This window comes from Eulemur rufifrons, chromosome 17 (genome assembly GCF_041146395.1).
Source record: "Eulemur rufifrons isolate Redbay chromosome 17, OSU_ERuf_1, whole genome shotgun sequence".
NCBI lineage: Eukaryota > Metazoa > Chordata > Mammalia > Primates > Lemuridae > Eulemur > Eulemur rufifrons.
The window spans coordinates 65,378,372-65,396,987 of record NC_090999.1 but is presented as its reverse complement, the minus strand read 5'-3'; the positions used below and the strand labels follow the sequence as shown (position 1 = coordinate 65,396,987).

The 18,616-nt window shown below is 40.3% G+C and overlaps 1 protein-coding gene across 1 annotated transcript in view; it reads right to left on the bottom strand.

Moving 5' to 3' along the window:
* The window catches only part of FAM81B (family with sequence similarity 81 member B), a 61,598-nt gene extending 45,510 nt beyond the window's left edge, over positions 1-16,088 (bottom strand). Inside the window, 4 exon segments of the mRNA XM_069492727.1 lie at positions 11,527-11,591; positions 15,433-15,542; positions 15,973-16,058; positions 16,060-16,088. Of these exon segments, the coding sequence (XP_069348828.1) occupies positions 11,527-11,591; positions 15,433-15,542; positions 15,973-16,058; positions 16,060-16,088 (290 nt within the window).
* Positions 16,089-18,616: the final 2,528 nt, after the last annotated feature.

The window sequence follows — 18,616 nt, the reverse complement described above, 5'->3', positions numbered from 1 at the left end:
TTCTTCAGGTAAAAAATCCTGGGCTGACCATGGTTTTGACAACAATGCTGAATTAGCATGACCGCTGGCGTCCCATCCTGTTTTCCCCATAAAACCTGGAAGAATGTAGAGAGAGAAAGAGTACTGTGAAAAACCCCTGGGGCAGCACGGGCTATTTTAAACTAATGGATGTGTAGGTAGTGCCATAGGTGCAGTGTGAGGTGACATGCCACCCAGCTCCCCTTTCAGGAAGGAAGAACTTATTCCTTCCAACTTCTGGGAGTGCTATGGGCTGGCAGACCTCAGCTCTGGGTGTTTTCTGGAGACTGTCTCTGTGAAGGGATTCACCTTGCCAAGGTGAGCTTGCATTCAGTGACTAGCCAATGTGTGGGTATGAAGGCCTGGCGCTGGCACACTTGCTCTAACTCAGAACACCTTTGAAGGGTCTTCCCTGCTTCAGAGCTCCCTGTGGGGCCAGCTGAAGTCTTCACTGGCATTGCATCACAGCTCAACTATTCCTTCCACCCAATTCCACCGCCTTCCCTTCCCTTCCATAGATGTTGATCCTAGTGTGCTCTATAGTAAGCCTTCTTTTCATCAGTCTCTGTGTCAGAGTCTGTTTCCTGGGCAGCCCAACCTGACTCAGATGGCTGCGTTGACCTGGGGCAACAGACAGCTGGGCAGGCCTGTGGGAAGATAAAGTAGGGCAAGAGAATAATGATGTAGGTCTGTTCTTACTACTTTGTTGCCTTGGGACCAACTGCTCCTACTCATGTGAAATGTAAAACTCTGGTTGAGATATTCTCTCATGAGGGATCAGGCAGGGCAGAGGGCCTGTGTTGGTAAGGAGCTAAAACAGTGACAATAACAACAAACTTGGGGAACAACTGATTTTGGGCAATTGCTTCCACATTGTTCCATCTTTGAATGCCCAAGGATGAGAAAGCAACTGTTCTCCTAAACTTGCTTCTTCCTGGGAAGCAAAAGGTGGAGACCTGACAGGAGAAGTTATGTTATAGGAAAGGGAGTGGTTGTCTGTGGTTTTCTGGTGTCTGGGGCTCATCCATACCCCACTCCTGGGCTCAGTGGAGCTGATAAAACTCCATTGAAGACTAGAGTGTGGCCGAAATCCCCAGGGGAAAGTGAGTTTTCAGGCCAAACTGGACATTTGAGGAGCACAGCCTTTTTAAAAACCAACTAACCAATAAATAAACAGCCTACTGGATTACAGGTTGCTACAGAAGAGAAATACTAAAATATACACAAGTTTTTAAAAAGGCTAACAAGCATATTAAAAGAGAAGATGAGGGAGGATATTAGCAAAATTTAAAAAAACCTAGAAAACAACAAAGTAAACAAATAGAAATATTAAGCATGAAAAATATACTAGTTGAAATATATTTTTTAAATGATAGGATAAATATGACAGTGGAAATAGCTAAAGAATGAATTAGTGATTTGGAAGACCAGATTGGGGAAATTTACCAGACAGAGGGAGGAATGGCTATACTCCTTGGAGATGTCAGGGTCACAATTTGGAACTCATGCATTCCAAAACCAAATGTTAAGCTTAACTCTCTCATTTTTCCATCATTGCAAGCAGAAGCAGGGAACACAATTTGATTAATGCTACTCATGTGACTTAATAGAGTGGCAGCAGAAATAACAACTAGAAGTGACCTCAGGCTCCAAATTAATGGTTTCCTTAATTCTTTCTTCCTAGCTTGGTCCTGGCTACCAGTATCTCTTCTTCTACTTTTGCTTCCTAACAAAGAGTGTATCCTCCATACAACAGCTAGAGTGATTTTTCTAAAGTGTAAATGGTAGTACTTGCCTACTTAAAACACATATACAGCTCATCCATTCTCTGAGAATAAAATCCTAGCTCTCCTTTTCAACCTTGTCTCCTCCCACTCTTCCCTCCATTTACTCTCATTCAACCATACAGGCCTTCTTGCTGTCCCTGGGACACACATAGCTATTTTGTAGCTCAGAGGCTTGGCATTCGTTGTTCCTTCTTCTTGGAATACTCTTTCCTTCAGTCACTTCATGGCTGCCGCCTTTCCATTGTTTAGGTCTCAACTCCCATCTCCTCTCTTCAGACAAGCCTTCCCAGGCACTTTCTATCATAATACCCTTTTTTTATCTTCTCTAAAGCACTTGTCTGAAATACCTAAAGTTACCTTATTTGTTTTTGTTTATTTTCTGTCCCTGTCACTAAAATGAGAGCTCCCTGTGTGCAGGCACTTTTGTAACTTATTCCCCACAGTGTAAATAAGACTGAGAAAAGCACATGGCACATAGTAGGTGGAAAATAAATATTCATTGACTGACTGACTTCTCTAACAGGACTGCTCCCTTACATCTTAGTTGTTGGAAAAAAATGGCCCCATAAAGTCACAGGTTGTTGGACCCTCAAGGTTTATAGTTTACTATCTTGAGCAATATAAAATAGCCTCCACCTGGGTGAGGTTCCTTTTTCCTATCACCCAAACACCTGAGAAACAAAGAAGACTTTGGGTATGGGGTTTCATTAGTCAGATTTCATCTACCACTCATTTGACTCAAAAATGTTCTTCTGGAAAATGACCAAATGCTACCTCATATATTATATAAAATCCATTCCTCTAAAACCCTACCATGCTGACAGTGCCACCCTGGGTTGGACGCATGAGTCAGAGGCAGATGGGAAGAGGATGTCACACCCTACTAATGGTGACACATACTCCAGCAGTGGACTGCAGATTGGCTCATTATTTTCTTTGAGCTAGTGCTTCTTTCTGGTGTCTAGACAATCTGCAGTCTGGATTTGCCAGTGAAAGTATTTGATCTCCAGTCTTCAGTCCTATACAAACACTTGTAAATTATGTTGCATATCCCCTCAGATTTAGAATTTGCTTTCTCCCAGGTGTTCTCAGTGTGGCATATGCTGCTGGTTACCTTCCGAATGGCCATCCCCCACTTCTGCCTGACTTAGTTCATCCTCCTGTCTCCCATGTCCCTGGGGGGTGGGGGAGCAAACTAATCATGATGGTTCCATTCTTCTGAGTTGAGATGTAGTTGGTTTTGGTAGGAGCATGTGAAGCAATTCAGGCCAATGGGATGCAAGGAGAAACCTGCTGTGGGGCTTCTGGCTGAGGTTTCTTTGCCTTCAAGAAGGGACACATGAGAAGAAACTTCCCTCTTCTTGGCTGGTTGTCATGTTTGTGGGTGATGCCTTGAGCTGCTGAAGCCATCTTGTGATCATGAAGGAAACGAGAAGGACAGGGAGGAAGGACAGAAAACACCTGTCTGCTTGATGATGTTGTTAAGCCACTCAACCAAATCCTAGACTTTTTGTTATGTGAACTAATCAATGTCCTCACATTTAAGCCATTTTTGATTGGATTTTCTGTTATGTTCAGCTGAAAATACCATATCAGTATCTAGTAACGTCCCAATAAATATGTCAGTTGAAATAAAAATATATCAGTTAACAAGTATTTATTAAATATCTACTGTAGTCCATACACAATACATAATGGTTCTGCCCCTCCAGGAACTTATTCTAATTCAGTATTTCTTTTTTTTTTTTGAGACAGAGTCTCACTTTGTTGCCTGGGCTAGAGTGCCATGACGTCAGCCTAGCTCACAGCAACCTCAAACTCCTGGGCTCAAGCAATCCTCCTGCCTCAGCCTCTCGAGTAGCTGGGACTACAGGCATGTACCACCATGCCCGGCTAATTTTTTCTATATATGTTTTAGCTGTCCATATAATTTCTTTCTATTTTTAGTAGAGACGAGGTCTTGCTCTTGCTCAGGCTGCTCTCGAACTCCTGAGCTCAAACGATCCACCTACCTCGGCCTCTCAGAGTGCTAGGATTACAGGCTTGAGCCACCGTGCCCAGCCTAATTCAGTATTTCTCATCAAGAAACTTGAATAGTTCACAGGGAAGGGGGAGGGAGGGAAGTTATTAAAATAAGTATTTCTTGGCTCTACCAAGACCCACTAAATCATAATCTTGGGGCAGGCAGGGAGAGCAAGAGTATGCACCTTAAGCAAACACTTAGGTGATTCTAATCAGGACTGAACAGCCCTGATTAGTTTAAGGCTGGTCACGTGAATCGGTGAATGATGTAAGGCAGGATATATAATGAAATACTGAAGTGTGAAAAATGAAATATGAGCTCTCCAGTTCTGTAGGCATTCAGAGCAGCTTGACAAGCTGGAAAGCAAGACAGATTGAGGGTAGAATACAGGCTCCACCACTTATCGACCAAGTGTTTCAACGGCTTCATTTTTAACAGGGCCAACAAAGCCTGTTGTGCTGTGTGGTTGTAAGTTCTGAGATAACCAGTGAGAAACATGTAGTAGGGGGCGGTGAAACCAATGCACACAGCTGCACCAAGCCCAGGGTTAGCAGGGCCCAGTGCACGCACTCTTGGGGGTGCTGTTGGCTGATGTCAAGATTGTATCTAGAAAGAGCAATGAGGAAGCAGGGCCCAGCCAGCAGAGGGACCAATGGAGCAGGGTCGCCACCTCTGCTCGGGTGCCAGTCTGTGGCTGCCTGTGGGCCTGGCCTCAGTGTTAAGGCTATTGTCACACTGAAGGAAGCCTCTGAGGAGGACAGTGCCTACAGCCACGCAAATGTATTTATTTGCCTGCAACCATGGAGACATTAAGTGACTTATACAAATGCTGGACCGTAGTTATTTCTTTTCCTTAATTTTTAAAGTTTATTTTAAAAAGTTAATTTATAATTAGTGACAAACTTTCCTTTTTGAAATTTCTTTTCATGCCTGAGATTTACTATTAACTGGAGTACTATTATTATTACTCATTAATAATGCTTAGTGAAGCACCGAAGTATGCTCTGTTTAATTTTATTTGTATGATTCCTATAAGATAAACAGCTTGTATTTTTTTCAGTATTTCCATGGCCATAAGGAAAGAGAATGTTGTTGCCCAATTGACCTTTTTAAATCAACCACTGGAAGAACAAACACACAAACATTTCTCAATTTTCTAACAGAGATTCCCGATGATACCATTATTCAAATCATCAGATCATCCAAAGGGTTAAAAACTGAGGCCTTTCACTAGTAGCAAGTTGTGGCCACCCTGATTCTTTTAGTAAATAACAAAACCTCACTTTTTTCTTAGTATATCACTGGGACCTATATCTAAATTTAACTGTGAAAGAAAAGAAATAACTGAATATTCCAGGCTTGTCCAGATGGAGTCACTAACCACAGGAGGAAGAATTCCTAGGGAGCCTTTTTAGGGAGCTATTTGGGCTTTACATAGATCATTGATTATGTAGCTGACAACTAAATCTGAACAGATTTTCCACAAACTCCGAGTTCTATTTTTCCGCCGTTCAGTGTGACTTACACCAGCTGTGCTGTAGCTGGCAGCGACACTGGTACACGGAGCCTTTCCCTTCCCTGCCTGTTCTGTTCTTGTGAATAGAGCACTAAATTTACTCAGGGGGTTCTGATAACCATTTTGGCAACCTTTAATACTCAGAGACTAACATTTGAAAATTTAAACCCTTTTCTAGAACGTGAAAAGGCATAACTGAAGAAGAATGTCTACATTTTTATGAGATCTATAAAATCTCATAAACTAGTTACATTCTCAATGTATAGAGGCCTGCAAAAAAATCTAAAGTGAAATTTTAGAGAATATTTTGATGTTTCACAAAAAAAATAATCTGTGGGTGTGTGGGGAGTGATGAAATAGAAAAAAAAGTATTTTCTATAGCTTCTCTGTTCCTTGTTTATAACCACCCTGGAAGATGGATTTTGGTAGCTGTAGAAATCTCCATTGCTGAGTTTTCTGTAGAGCTGAATGCTCTAGGGTATGAGGGAGGCAATTGGAGTTTTGGGGGGCACAGTCCAGGAAGAAGCAAGACCAAGGCCAATGGGTTTAAGGCCAGCAAGGGGCCTGCACCAGGAAGGGCCCGAGAAAGAGACAACTCCAAATCGTGGCACAGCCCAGAAGAGACTGGAGAAAGATTCTGGGTGTGGATCTTTTCCAGTGAAACTTCATGTGCTCTATGAGGCAAACTCCTCACGTTCAGTAGAATTATCAATAAAACTGCAAAATTAATGATGTTCCTAGTGTGACTGGCTTTCTTTTTTATGGAGGCATTAAGGATGACACAGGGACAGGGCAGGGTGGAAGTCTAGGTCATACTTAGAGGTAAAACATATGTAAACTATAGCAATAAATTGTTTTAATGATGTTTGCAATTTCCACAGCTTTTTCTAACCCTCCTGAGACACTTTCCCATATTACCTTGCTCTTTTGGGGGGCTGTGGGTTTTTATGTGAGTCTCCAGGGGAAAGAATGCTGTACTTGAAATCAGAAGGCCTGGGTTCAAGTTCTGTCTCTACCACTTACCTACCTTTATCCTTTCTCAGGTTGCCCAGAAGAGGGCTCCTTCTCTGTCCTGTGGAGAAAATGACTCCTAACTTTCCTAACTGGCTGAGGGGATCGATTTAAATAACGTACCTGGAGTGCTCTGTAATGTCTGTAAGTGTGGTACACATGTGTTCTTATAATTATTTGTAATTATTAGGTGGTGTTATGAGTTGTGTACCTCCAAAATTATGTATTGAAGTCTTAAAGCCCAGTACCTCAGAATGTGACTTTATTTGGAAATAGGATCTTTGCAAATGTAATTAGTTAGGAAGAGGTGACACTGGAGTAGGGTGGGCCTCTAATCCAATATGACTGGTGTCCTTATATGAAGACAGCTGTGTAAAGACAGAAACACAGGGAGACACCATATGAAGATGGAGGCAGAGATTGGGGTGATGCATCTAGAAGGCAAGAAATATCAAGGCTTGCCCATGGTCACCAGAAGCAAAGTGAAAGACATGGAACAGATTCTCCCTCAGAGCCCGCAGAAGGAATCAACCTTGCTGACACTTTGACTTTGGACTTAACCTCCAGAACTGTGAGACAATCCATTTCTGTTGTTTTATGCCACCCAGCTTGTGGTGCTGTGTTATGGCAGCCCTGGGAAACCGATACAGATGGTAAGTTATTTGAGGGGAGTTCCTAGCCCAGGAATAATGTAAGGAACTTATTATAACACTATTTTACTTCTATTTAGTATAAACATAACACTTTCATTTTATTCCCACAACTACCCTGTGGCATAAGTACAATTTTTCTCAATTTAGAAGGAAACTGAGGCTTGGAGGTTATCAGTAAGCCAGCTGGGAAATGTTTTAATGCACCTCTTCTCTTTCTGCTACACCACGGTAATTAGTGGCTCTTCCTGTTGTGTCTGCACTTTTCTCAGAGTAATAAGTTGTGTTTATTCCTCTGCTTCTTAGTATGTAACCTGTTTCTAGCATCGTAGAATTTTCACTCTGGTCACCTGTTCTTGCTTGGCTCACATCTCTCCTTGGGGACCTAAGGGTCCTCTCTGAGGCCCATTGTTTGGAGGGGCCCCCCTCTGTGCTCTAGAGAACCAAGACCGGCCGCAGTGGAGTTCTTATGCTTGAGCAGAAGCTCTTAGCTATGACAAGAATCCAGAGAGCCTCTTGGGGCAGGAGGGACTGGCACCATGTGGGCAGCCCCTGCCCTGACTGATTTGGGCAGTCACTGTGGGTCATGCCAATTCCTGTGGCCATGCCCACTCACACAGTCTTGGCCATCACAGGTGGGGACAGTGAGCAGATGAAAGAGAGAGAATAAAAGACTGCACTGTGGCTGATGGCAGTGCCACCCAACTTAACACGGCCTGACCATAGACAGCTCAGCCAACAGCGTTTGTCTTCCTTTCTCTTGCATCGTAACGTGAAATATCTGTCTTCATCAGGCAGCAACAAAAGCAGTGCATCACAGCATAATAAAATGTCTGCCACGGTGCTAAGAAAAACCTGGAAAACGAATACTTTCAGACCCTGAATTCCACATTCCACTCACAAGGAGAAATCGTTAGTCATTTATTATTTTTCCCATTTGACCTACTGAAAGTTTTATGTATCCAAATTTTAAATACCATTCTTTGGCTGTCAGCCAGATCCTCATCTTCACAAAATGTATTCCTGAGAGAATTCCTGAGATATATATTGGCAATGACCCAGGCTGGAAAACTCCTTTGTATAAAACAACCTTGTTTCCCTGCCTCCTTTTTGTTCAGGAAATTTGGAACTTTCTCCATGGGCAGCAGAAACTCAGGATTCATATTGAATCCCAGATACTGTTGTAGTTCAAGTGTGTGCTTTTCTCCTTTCTCTTCCTGCCATCCTTGCCCCCTTTCGGTTCCTGCGACACCATAGGAATGTTCCTGCCTCAGAACCTTTGCTCTTCCTCCAGATGTCCACATGGCCTCCAGATGTCCTCCAGATGTCCCCTTATTTCCCAGTCTTGGCTCAAATGCCAACTTCTCAATGAGGCCAACGCTGACACACATCTGTCTAACAATGTGTGTCCCTCCCTCCTGCTAGAATGAAAGTTCCACGAGGAGGGATCTCTGTTTTGTTCACAGGTGACTCTTCAAGTGCCTAACACAGTGCCTGATACATAGTAGGTGCTTAATAAATATTTGTTAAGTGAATAAATGGCAATAAGCAGTTTTTGAAGACCAAAGAATCTTAAAGATGAAAGAGACCTGAGAAAGTATTTGATCAGATGGTGAGAAACATTTCCCGCCCTGCCCTCAGGATAGTCAAAGAAAAAGATTTATGAGCAGAATTTGTTTTCCATTAAAAATTATTAACAAATCCCATGGGAGAATAATGTAGTTCTTAAATCTTAGCCACCTACTTCATTACACAGAAGAATGTTGATGAGAAATTGTGGGCAGAGTTGAGAAATAGCAAGTGCGTATCATGGATCACTTGAAACTCCCACCCCATTTCATAGAGGAGGCAGACGTTGCTCAGAGAAGAGAAGAAATTTTATTTTTCTCAAGGTCGCATAGCTGATTAGAGGCAGATTCAAGAGTAGACCTGAGATGCCCTGACCTCTGTTCAGTGCTCCGTCCACCAGCAGAAGACGAAGAATCCAAAAAAAGGCTTTGGTGCTTTTATGCCCAATTAAGCTTAAATGAGCATTGGACATGACACACTGTCATAAAATCAGTAGATGTCTGCTCATTGTGAATCGATGAACAAATGTGGAAATCAGAATTATTTACTGCCTTTAATATAATGTCACCATATCTGTGCTATCAATGACTGCAAACATTCTACCTCTCCCATCCCATAGATTATTAATATGATCTAACATTTAACAAGTATAATAATGTGTGAATATTGCTCCAGCTGCCTGAGGCCAAGAAAGGCTCTGTAAACACACCCACTCAGCTTGCTTTTAAAGGTGCATCTCTCTAGCCTGCCCTTTTCAGAGGATAGGATTGCCTTTTTTGTTGCTGGATTTTTACTTTTTGAGTTGTTATTCTTTGTTGATAGCATTACCTATAAACACACCCATGTAGGTTAAGCCTCTGAAAACATGTAATAAATATTCAGGCCATTTAATGAGTTCATAATGACTTTTACTTACGTACCCTGTTTGCATATCAACACATTTATTGTCACCCGTGAAAACTATGATTTGAAGGGTGAAGTTAATTTTAAAACTGTTGTTCTTTGTGTTTATTTTATTGGATTAAATATGTCAATTCAAATTGTCTGTACCAATGATTGAAATGTCTAAATGCCCTTTTGGTTTTGGTTAAACAGTTACCCAGAAATCTACTTCTTTAAACAGAGTTCTAACGATCCAATTGTTCCACCATTACTCTCCACTAAATCTGTCAGCTACAGTTTATCAAGAATATTAAAATGTACCATGATAGGCAACTGTAGGGGCATCAAAAATCTTAAGGCCTAGAGTCCCTGCCTTCAGGGAGCTTGCAGTCTGCTCTGAGAGATTAGAGAGGAGGGTCAAAAAGAGAACTAATCATCTCAGGTAGTAAATTGAAAGTTCTAGATATGTGGCTTAGACAGTAACAAGGGATAAGGGAGAGATGAAGGTGGAAATAAATGTTGGAGCCAGATAGTCTTCATCATGCTTTTGCTTTGAATTATAGACTATTTCTTTCTCTTTCTCTTAATTTTAGTTTCTCTGGAATCCAAGAAATCCAAAAAGTTTTCTTGGATTTCTTAAGTTTGTTACTATCTTCCAATAATTTGTTTTCTCATCTCCTGGGATGTAGGTCAACAGCTTGGGCTAAAGAAATCCACTTGGATTCATACTGATATTTGACAGATTAGAAGAATTATTTCTATTTTCCATTTGTCTTGTAGAGAGCCAGGTAGGAAAAAATTTCCCTCTTCTCCTTGGAAGATAAGGTTAGCTAATATATCTATTTATAATTATTATTTTTGTGCATACCACATTGTGCTTAACAACAACAACAAAAATTTCTTTATCTAAATAAAAGAAAAAATCTGTCTAAATGTCATAGGTTTTGAACATTAAAAAAATCCTTTCCTCATGTTTGGTTTCATTTTTTTCTAGATTATAGATTCATAGTGACATAAACAAATACAAGTTATGGGGAGAATAAAAAGAGGGGCTGAAATACTGTGAACTATTTGGAATGTATTAAATTTAATTGGCTAAAGAACAGGGAAGTTCTTAATAGGGAAAATAGTGCAATAAAAATCAATGAATTTAAAATTTCATCATCTTCATTTTTCTCAAGGTTAATGGTAATTTAAAAAAATCCAAGTCCAATATGTATTTAGATTTTTCTCTTCACATTGACTCATTTCACTTATTTAGTCATTTTTCTTCTGTGGTCATGATGCATATTTTAGAATCAGAATTATTTTAAAGCTGCGGTGAACCCTAGAGAGTTTCTAATTCAATCTCTTCATTTTGCAAATTTCAGAACCAAAGCCAAGAGACATTATGGGACTGACTGAGGTCACACAGCAAATTAGCAGAAGGGCTGAGACTAAATCCCAAGTGCTTTGAAGACATTACTGGAAGCATTAGACCAAATCTTGCTTCAACATATGAAATAGAAAACAACTCAAATTAATACACAATGCCTCTGTAATCCCACCTTTACAAACTGGAATTCTAGGATATTTTGAGCAATGTGCATGTATCAGTAGTATGTTATTACATTTCCCAGTGCCCAGACTTGTCCCTCTTCTGTAGACCTTCCCTGGATGAGCTCCAGGTATGGTACTGTAAATAGCAGAAACAATTTTCTAAAGATGAATTAAATATATTTTAAAATTTCCTGTGTTTTTATCATGAAATATTAACAGATTTTCTTGGTTTATGTTGAAGTCATAGTTAGCTATCTGTGATATTATTGAATGTCACTCACTGCCTATGTGGTATTACTTAACCCATAAATCTACCAGAATCGACTGAAGTTATTTAAAGTGGAGGCAATAAAATTTGCTTGCTCAGTCCATCAGAAAGGAAAAGATTTGAGCAGTTTGTCTTTCTGAGATGGTTTAGCCTCTTCTGAAAGCAGAGAACTTAACTCAAAGGTCTCATTCAGGCACTTTAATATCTGACTGAGTCATTAAATGGAGTTAATAGGTAAAACTAGCCATAATTTAAAAACTTACTTGTCAACATATTCAACTAGATCTGTAGAATTCTTGGTTGACATTTTGGCTGGAGGTAATCTTACCTAAAAGAAAAGTCACAGATTAAAAATATATCATTTACTACTTTATAGATTATTCTTTTTTTTTTTTTACAGTACTTGTCCTTGTCATTTCCACCTTGTTGTGCAACAGGCTCATGGAAATCAAACATATACAAACAAAATTGGTAACTTATACAGATGTATCTTCCTATTGTATAATTTTTTCCTTTTATGTATATATTTTAAATTATTCTCCTATAATTCTTGTGCCCAAATTACACAGTTAGGTTTAATTTTTTTTTCAGAATATTACAGGGGTACAAATGTTTTGGTTACATAACTTGCTTTTGTGCAGTTTGAGTCAAAGTTACATGTGTGCCCATCAGCAAGATACCATGCATTATACGCATTAGGTGTGAATTTACCTGTCTCCTCCTCCCCCCCCACCTGCTTGGTTTCCATTGAGTTTTACTATTATATGTGCACATGGGTGTTGATCAATTACTTCCAATTTAATAATGAATACATGTGGAATTTTTTTTCCATTCTTGTGATACTTTGCTTAGAAGAATGATCTCCAGTTCCATCCAGGTTGTTACAAACGGTATCAGCTCACCATTTTTTTATGGCTGAGTAGTAGTTCATAGTATACATATACCACATTTTATTAATCCACGCATTTATTGATGGGCACTTGGGTGATTCCACATCTTTGTTGTGGTGAATTGTGCTGCAATAAACATTCAAGCTCATGTGTTTTTGATAGAATGATTTTTTCTCCTTTGGGTAAATACCCAATACTGTATATCATAGACCATCAGCCCAGTTAATCTTACACATGTCCCCTTTGTATTGCTAATGATTAACACCAAAATTAAGTTCTATGGAGACACTAGAGAGCTATATTTCATAGATTTGGTATGATAGTCAGAAAAAACTTTTTGGGAAAGTCAAAGCATAGATTATTCTTAGGCAATTTTTAAACAAAATATCTAGTGATTATTGACTGAGTTACTCAAGAAGGCCTTACAGAATGAATTATTCCTCAGGGGAATCAGCTAATTTTCAAAACCAAAGCCCAAATCTAGAAAACTAGTCTATCTTAGTGCCTGGATTCAGATTATTATAGTCAATAAGAAATAAAATCACAAAGCACAGCCATGTACATATTTACTAGTATTAAAAATAGCTGGTTATATGCATACTTAATTGACAACTTCTAATCTAATAAAATGGTACTACTAGAAAGTTCTATTTTCATGAAAGTTGATAATTTGAAGCATTGCTATGACCAGAAAAAGGATAGCAAATGTACTCACTGTTTTGCATATGCTGAAAATGCTTTAAACTGTAATATTCTTTTAAGTTTAAAAAACAAAACACAAATTTATTCTAATTTTAACAGCCTATCACTGAACAGGATTTAATAGGGAGAGTATGAGTGGTATTCTCCTTCTAAAAACTTAAAATATATTCCTAGGATATTTTTTCTTGCTTCGTGTTATTGTACACTATAATGGTGGGCAGAATATGTTAAGACCCACATACAGAGAGAATTTCTTTTGCAAATACCTAAGGAACTACTATTTCTTAAGGCCTAAGAAACTTAAATGGAAAACTCCCTCCTCCGAAAAACCTTAAAGGAAAATAAAAACGTAAGTTCATTATCAAGGAAGCCGATAAAGAACACCTGACGATAATGTCTCCTGACCCAGCCCTCTTGGTGGTGGACAAGCAGAACAGGCTGGAGCCAGCTCACAGTGCAGTTAGTGAACCTCCGTGACAGTGCTGGGGCCCCCTCCCCATTGCCGATTGGGGTCTGTGATGAGTCTGATGCTCAGAAGCCTGGTCTTCCCCTAGAGAATGCATCTGCTGCTCCACTGGCATTCAGTGTCCACATTACGAGAATTAGATTCCTAGAGGACCTGACTGGTTTTCTGTCTGGTTTGTGTTTTCACTTCCATTTCCTTCTGGAACAGATCTGGGCCCTGGGATCCTCACATACTGTATGCTAGTTCTTTCCCTCTCACCTCTTCATTGTTCCCCCTGGTCTGTAAATGTGTGTGTGTCCCTGTACCTATTTTTTTTTTTTTTTTGAGGCAGAGTCTCACCCTGTTGCCCGGGCTAGAGTGCCATGCCGTGGCGTCAGCCTAGCTCACACTCCGAGCCAACCTCAAACTCCTGGGCTCAAGCGATCCTCCTAAGCAGCTGGGACTACAGGGATGCACCACCATGCCCGGCAAATATTTTCTATATATTTTTAGTTGTCCAGCTAATTTCTTTCTATTTTTTTAGTAGAGGCAGGATCTCGCTCTTGCTCAGGCTGGTCTTGAACTCCTGAGCTCAAACGATCCGCCCGCCTCGGCCTCCCGAAGTGCTAGGATTACAAACGTGAACCACTGCCCTATTTTTGTTATTTTCTCACCAACTGGTTGGTCCCTGCCTAACACGTTTGGCAACTAGTAGCCCTTTCTAAATATTTGTGGAATTAAAGAGTATGATGAATATTGTGTTCAAGGGCACTAAATTACTAGGCCATTGTCCTCCTTTCTCTTTCTGGAGTATAACAATTAGTTATATATCTATTTTATTTTACAGCTACAATACACACTTTGAAAGGGACAAATGTGAAATGTGACAATGGAGGAAAATTTGGAAAAATATAGAAAAGTTAAAGATACAGGAAAAAAATTCTTACTTGTAATTCTACTACCCAGAACAAAAGCCATTAACATGGTGGTGCATTTATTTTAGTTTTTAATGCAATTTTTATGTATCTGAGACAGTATCTAAATTTTTGCATCTTTGCTAATTGAATAAAGGGGTCAGTTCTGTTTTATCACTATTCCTGCAGTCTAGGATGTTATATATAACAATTGTCTCACAATCAAACAACTTGGTGGTTACTATTGTATTTGTTTATACATACGAGTTTTCACCTATTTCATCATAATACTTTAAAATGCTATAGTTCTTTTTGACTTTGTGGACTATATAAAATACTTTCTTATGTGATGCAATTTCATTCTTTCAACAGCCCTGTAAGGTAGGCATCATTATCTTTATGTTAGTGTAAGGATGACATTAGTCACTTTCAGCAGATGAAATCCTTCCAATTACAGAAAGAATTTAAGATGACTTTTATAGGTGAGGATCTTGAGGGTCAGAGAGGTAATGGACTTGCTCAAGATCATGTATATGATGATAATAATCATGCTGTAGCTATTTATTTATTGAGTCTTTCCTACCTGCTGAGCACTTTACCTAAGACAAACCCCACAACAACTTTGGATGATAGGCCTAATTAGCCCATTTTACAGAAAGGGAAACAGAGGTTAAGTGATCATCCAAAGGCCCACAGCTAGTGTGCAGTACAGCCAATAGATACCCAAAATCAGTGCTCGATATTATGCTAGCTCTTTCCATAACAGGAAGCTGCATCTGCTGGTTAAGTGTATAAAAAGAATCTAAAAACACTGCTTCTTTGAAAGTTCTTTTTAATTAATGGGGAAGATATGACAAGTACTAATAAAAAAAACCCCTATATTTAGCTATTCTCTTTTTCATGTTAGAGATAAAGTCTATACCTTGAGTTTATCATGGTTCATTTTGAATCTTCATAAAAAATCAATCATTATCAACTTTTTAAAAATTTTAGCTCCATATATGACAAGTCAATCCAGTTAATGTATTTACAGATTGAGACCATTTTTCTTTTCAGCTTATGCTACCATCAGTCACTTTGTCAGGGTGGAACAAACAGGAAATGTGGGAAGAGTATAAAGAAAAACCATTCTTCCTTAAAGCTCTCTAAGCAAGCCTATGCTTTCAAAAAGCTAAGCAAAATGTTCTATTTTTAATATGATTATAGAAAAGTACTTGCTTTCTTTTCTTGGTCACTGGCTGAGCCTGGAGGGGGGCCATCAGGTGCATCTGGCTGTTCCTCGGCAGTCTGGGAGGCTCTAGGAGAGGCACTTTTGTTTACATCTGTATCTAGGCAACCAGAATGCTGAATCAGATCAGGAACTATGGCAAGTGAATTTTTGCAGTGGCAGGATTTTTTTTTTTTTTTAATTGAGAGCAGTTTCTGTACAGATGGCTAAGCTTAAAGAGAGGCTTCTAATTTGTTTTACACTTGCCTCTCCCCTCCCCCCAACGCCAATTCTCCCTCATCGCCCCATCACCCTACAGTCAGCTAGAAGAGCATATCCTCACAGGTACTTCTATGAGACATTGAGGAACTTCTTTGAGATCAAACCATTCTATAATGAAATAAAAGGGCATATTTCTTACCCTATTGTGCTCAAGCCATCTGAGGGGCTTCTTTGGGATTTATTATTTCATTTATATGTAATAAAACATATGAGTAAGAGAATGAACTATGAGAAATTTAGAGACCTTAAGTAGTCTGTAGGATAAGTACCTGCACTCATGATGCTTGATTTCCCCACTTTATTTTTTGTTGGTTTGATTTTTTGAAAGGAAACCGTTTTTTTTTCTTTCTTAGAAAGTCAAAGTACTGAGGAATCTTGATTGCATCCTAACTAAAGGCACGTTTCTGGGGCATCTTCCCAAGCATGACTTAACAGCATTGTGACTGCAGGAAGGACCTGTGAGGTCAATGGGGTTGGCCCTCACAAGTTGTTAAGTCCCTGAGACTTAGGAGCTTTGAAGGTTTTCCTTAATGTTCATTGTCATAAAAATTACTAGGTCCTTTGCTTCTTTGTCTCATTGGGTGGGAAGTGGCCATTGTTAAACTGGTATTTCATACCCTGCCTCTGATTTTATCTTCAGAGTTTGCTAAGAAACCAGTTACCATCAAATTAGGCAAAGAAAAAAGAAAATGCTGTGGTCCTCCCAAATCTTCAAGTATGCTAGTGAGGCCAGCTCTTCTAGGCCACTAGAGGAGTATCACAAACAATGTACAGATAATGACAGGTGACATGGGTCAGGGTTTTAAATAAGTAAAAATATTTAACCGTAACTTTGTAGAGGGAATTTTATTCAGCTATTTGGCCAAAAAGGAGTGAATTGTTTTAGCTCTAATATGTTCTCCTGAGTTTTAAAATTTGAATTTGCATATTTTGTCAATACTTCTTAGACTTCATATACACAAATAATATCATTGGCTGAGTTACTGTCCAAATTATGGTGCCAGATTTGTCTTGCTGCACACATGTTATTCAGGATGCTGAGTGACCAAGTTTGATTCCTAAGGTAAAGATCACCCATGATTTTGGCTTCAGTGGTATATCTCTAGCGCTAAACCCTTCAGACTCAGAGAGCCCCAAAGGCTCATCACGCCACCTTAAAACAAACACCCTTCTCTTGCTCCCTGCAGGGGTGGGGAACCTGCAGCCTTAAGGTGAAATGTGGCCGTCTAGGTCCTTAAGTACAGCCTTTTGACGGAATCCAAATTTTGCATAACAAATCCTTTCATTAAAAGGGGTGTGGCAGAGAAAGATGAAGCTTTTCTTGCCTCCTTTAGTGCGTAAAAACAAAGAATCTTGAAATCAGAAGGCTGCAGGTTCCCCACCCTGCCAGGGATTTGTTCCTTTTCTGCACAGGAGAAAGCGTTGTTCTATTTTGCTCCTTATAGTTTCCCTCTCCAGCTGTCTCTTTGCTATGGTCTGAATTGTGTTCCACCCCTCCACCCTCCTCCAAATGTTGAAGCCCTAACCCCCAAGGGGACTGTATTTGGAGATAGGATCTTTAGGAGGTAATTAAGGTTAAATAAGGTCATAAAGGTGGGGTCCTAATCAAACAGAACTGTGGCTTTATAAGAAGAAGAAAGCAAGAGAGAGACATCGCTCCCTCTGCTATGTAAGGACACAGCGAGAAGGTGGCCATCTGTGAGCCAGGAGGAGGGCCCTTACCAGGAACCAAATCTTCCAGGGCCTTAATTTTGGACTTCTGAGCCTCCAGAACTGTGAGATTGTAAATTTCTGAGGTTTCAGCCAGCCAGTCTGGTATTTTGTAGGACAGCCCAAGTAGACCAAGATGCTTGAACCACTGTCTGTTCCCCCCTAGCCATGTTCTGCTGCACAAATACATTCAGGACTGAGCAGAGACGTGGATTTAGCCAGAGTTTCATTTAGTCAAGAAAGTATGAGGAGGTGTGAGGAGTACGGGGTGATTATACTGTTTGACTGTGTAATGTAGCGCTCTGTGCCTTGATGTAGAGTCAGCTGTGAGCTCGTCCTCTCCCTGACGGACAGATGATGTTTCTTGAGGACAGGGTTTGTTTTGTTTTGTTTTGTTTTTTGCATCCTTATATTTCCCAATGATCCCAGCACAATCAGTGCTTGAAATTAGGAGGTGCTCAGATTCTTTCTGAAATAAATGATTCCAGGAGTCCCAGAGATTCTCCTGATGCTGAGCCACTGGGTAGAGGCTTCCTGTCCCTTGTAACTACCATGGAAACTGCTCTCGTCAAGGTCCCCCGTGACCTGTTTATTGCTAAATCCAGTGGTTAATTCTCAGCCCTCATCTTACTTGCCCCTTCAGCAGCATCTGACAGCGTTGAGCGCTGTCTTCACCCTGAGACTCTTTCCTTACTTGGCTCCCAGAGTGAGGTGTCTCCCACCTTTCTGCTACTCCTTTCCATGGGTTTCTTTTTTCTTTCCCTAACCTCAGAGCCAGAGATCAGTCATCGCAGTTTGCGCACCCAGACCTTTCCTGGAAGTCCTGTGTCCCTGGAAACTCCTTCCCCCCCTTGCAAAGCAGAGTAGTTGATGTCCTATCTCGGGATGTTGCAGTGCCCCAGAGCTCAGCCCTCGGACTTCCACACTCGCTGCCTTGATGATTTCACCCTGTCTGATGGCTGGAAGCTGATGTTCCTCAAATCCTTGCCCCCTGCAGTACATAACAACAGCCTTTTCCTAGTTGCTCAGGCTCTAAACCCTGGAATCCTCCTTCACCCCTCTCTTTCTCTCTCATGCCTCCCTTTCCTGTTTACGCCACCTTTTAACTACATCCGGGGTTGGATCATTTCTTGCCACCATCATGCTGGCCCAAGCCACCATTCTCTCTCCCCTGGATTATTTCTGTGACTTTCTAAAACCAAG